The 1,279-nt window shown below is 37.5% G+C and overlaps 1 protein-coding gene across 1 annotated transcript in view; it reads left to right on the top strand.

Moving 5' to 3' along the window:
* The window catches only part of LOC104704690 (HEAT repeat-containing protein 5B-like), a 20,610-nt gene that overhangs the window by 16,705 nt on the left and 2,626 nt on the right, over nucleotides 1-1,279 (top strand). The window contains exons 43-46 of the mRNA XM_010420733.2: nucleotides 6-130; nucleotides 541-851; nucleotides 936-1,070; nucleotides 1,193-1,279. Coding sequence (XP_010419035.1) covers nucleotides 6-130; nucleotides 541-851; nucleotides 936-1,070; nucleotides 1,193-1,279 — 658 coding nt within the window. The remainder of the gene's footprint in view (nucleotides 1-5; nucleotides 131-540; nucleotides 852-935; nucleotides 1,071-1,192) is intronic.

The raw sequence follows: 1,279 nt of genomic DNA, 5'->3' as shown, positions 1-1,279 counted from the left end.
TTAAGTGGCTACAAGTGCATCCGGGAAGTCCCCACTGACGCATACCTATCAATAGCTCTTGAGATTGTGAAGTCCACCAATGAGTTATTGCTTAAGCTTACCAGAGCCTCATCACAAAAACCTTCAACTGGTATGATAATTGGATTCACATTTAATGTGATAATATGATACAGTAAAGGACGCTGTCATTTTAGCTTATACAGTAAAGGACGCTGTCATTTTGCCTTTTGCTAAAATGACAAGAGTTTGTATAGGATGAACAGATAGTAAGTTTATATAGAATTGGAACTGGGTTAATCTTTGGTCGACTAGGCTGTGTAGGGGTGGTTATCAGATGGTGTCAAAGTTCTGTGAAAGGTTGGATTTGCTTGATGGTACATTCAGTATAGATCATGTATGCTTTCTGTCTGTCTTATGTAAGCCCCGAAGTTGCAAATGCAGAATTGTGAAGTTGATTTTCTGCAACTGAAAGCTTTTGCTTCCTTTATTGGGACATTGAAAAGTTTGTTGAAGCTTCTTAATCAAAACGTTTTATTGCAGATGACACTAATTTTGCTGCCGATAGTAGTGTTCATATAAGAGCAATTTTTGGTGCTTGTCTGCACATGGTTGATGATCTGACTAAAGATTGTATCAATGGTATCCATCTTGTGGACAACAAGAGATCAGGGTTACGCAAGCTTCTTCAGTTGAAGCTTGTATTCTGTCTGGAACAACTTTTCTCACTGGCTAAGCTTGCCTACGAGTTTGACTGTCCAGTAGATGAAACTAATACCAATTCTATCTGTATTGCCATGTTGAAGAGTTGCCAAATTAGTATAGCAGCAGTAATGAAAGATTCTAATGTTCAGGTATCTGAGACTTGCCTTCTTGTCATATGTTAGTTCTATCATTAATTATCAAGCTCTTAACAGTATAATTTCAAATATCTGTAGGTTCAAGCTACTGTTTTACAAGTGCTAAAAAGCTTGGTTCAGCGTTACAAAAACCCAGAGGAGAAAAGTTTTGCGGTCTTCTTTGTCGGCGAACTTATTGGAGATATTGTCAGTCTAATGCAGAGGGCGCTTCTGGTTGTTTTCTCGTTTCTTCCTTCCAATTTCAACAGAGTTTACATTCTAGAAGACAGAGCAATCTTGACGTCTTTTTAGATAAAAATTATGATAACTGACTTCGTTCTTATTCTTTTGGATAGAAACCTATGAATAAGGAATCAGTGATCATAGCTGGTGAATGCTTGCGGTTCATAATGCTACTTCAGACACACTCAATTACTGATGAA

Source organism: Camelina sativa, chromosome 7 (assembly GCF_000633955.1).
Source record: "Camelina sativa cultivar DH55 chromosome 7, Cs, whole genome shotgun sequence".
Taxonomy (NCBI): Eukaryota; Viridiplantae; Streptophyta; class Magnoliopsida; order Brassicales; family Brassicaceae; genus Camelina; species Camelina sativa.
Note: the sequence above shows the minus strand (reverse complement) of the source record. Positions and strands in the feature narration are given on the sequence as shown.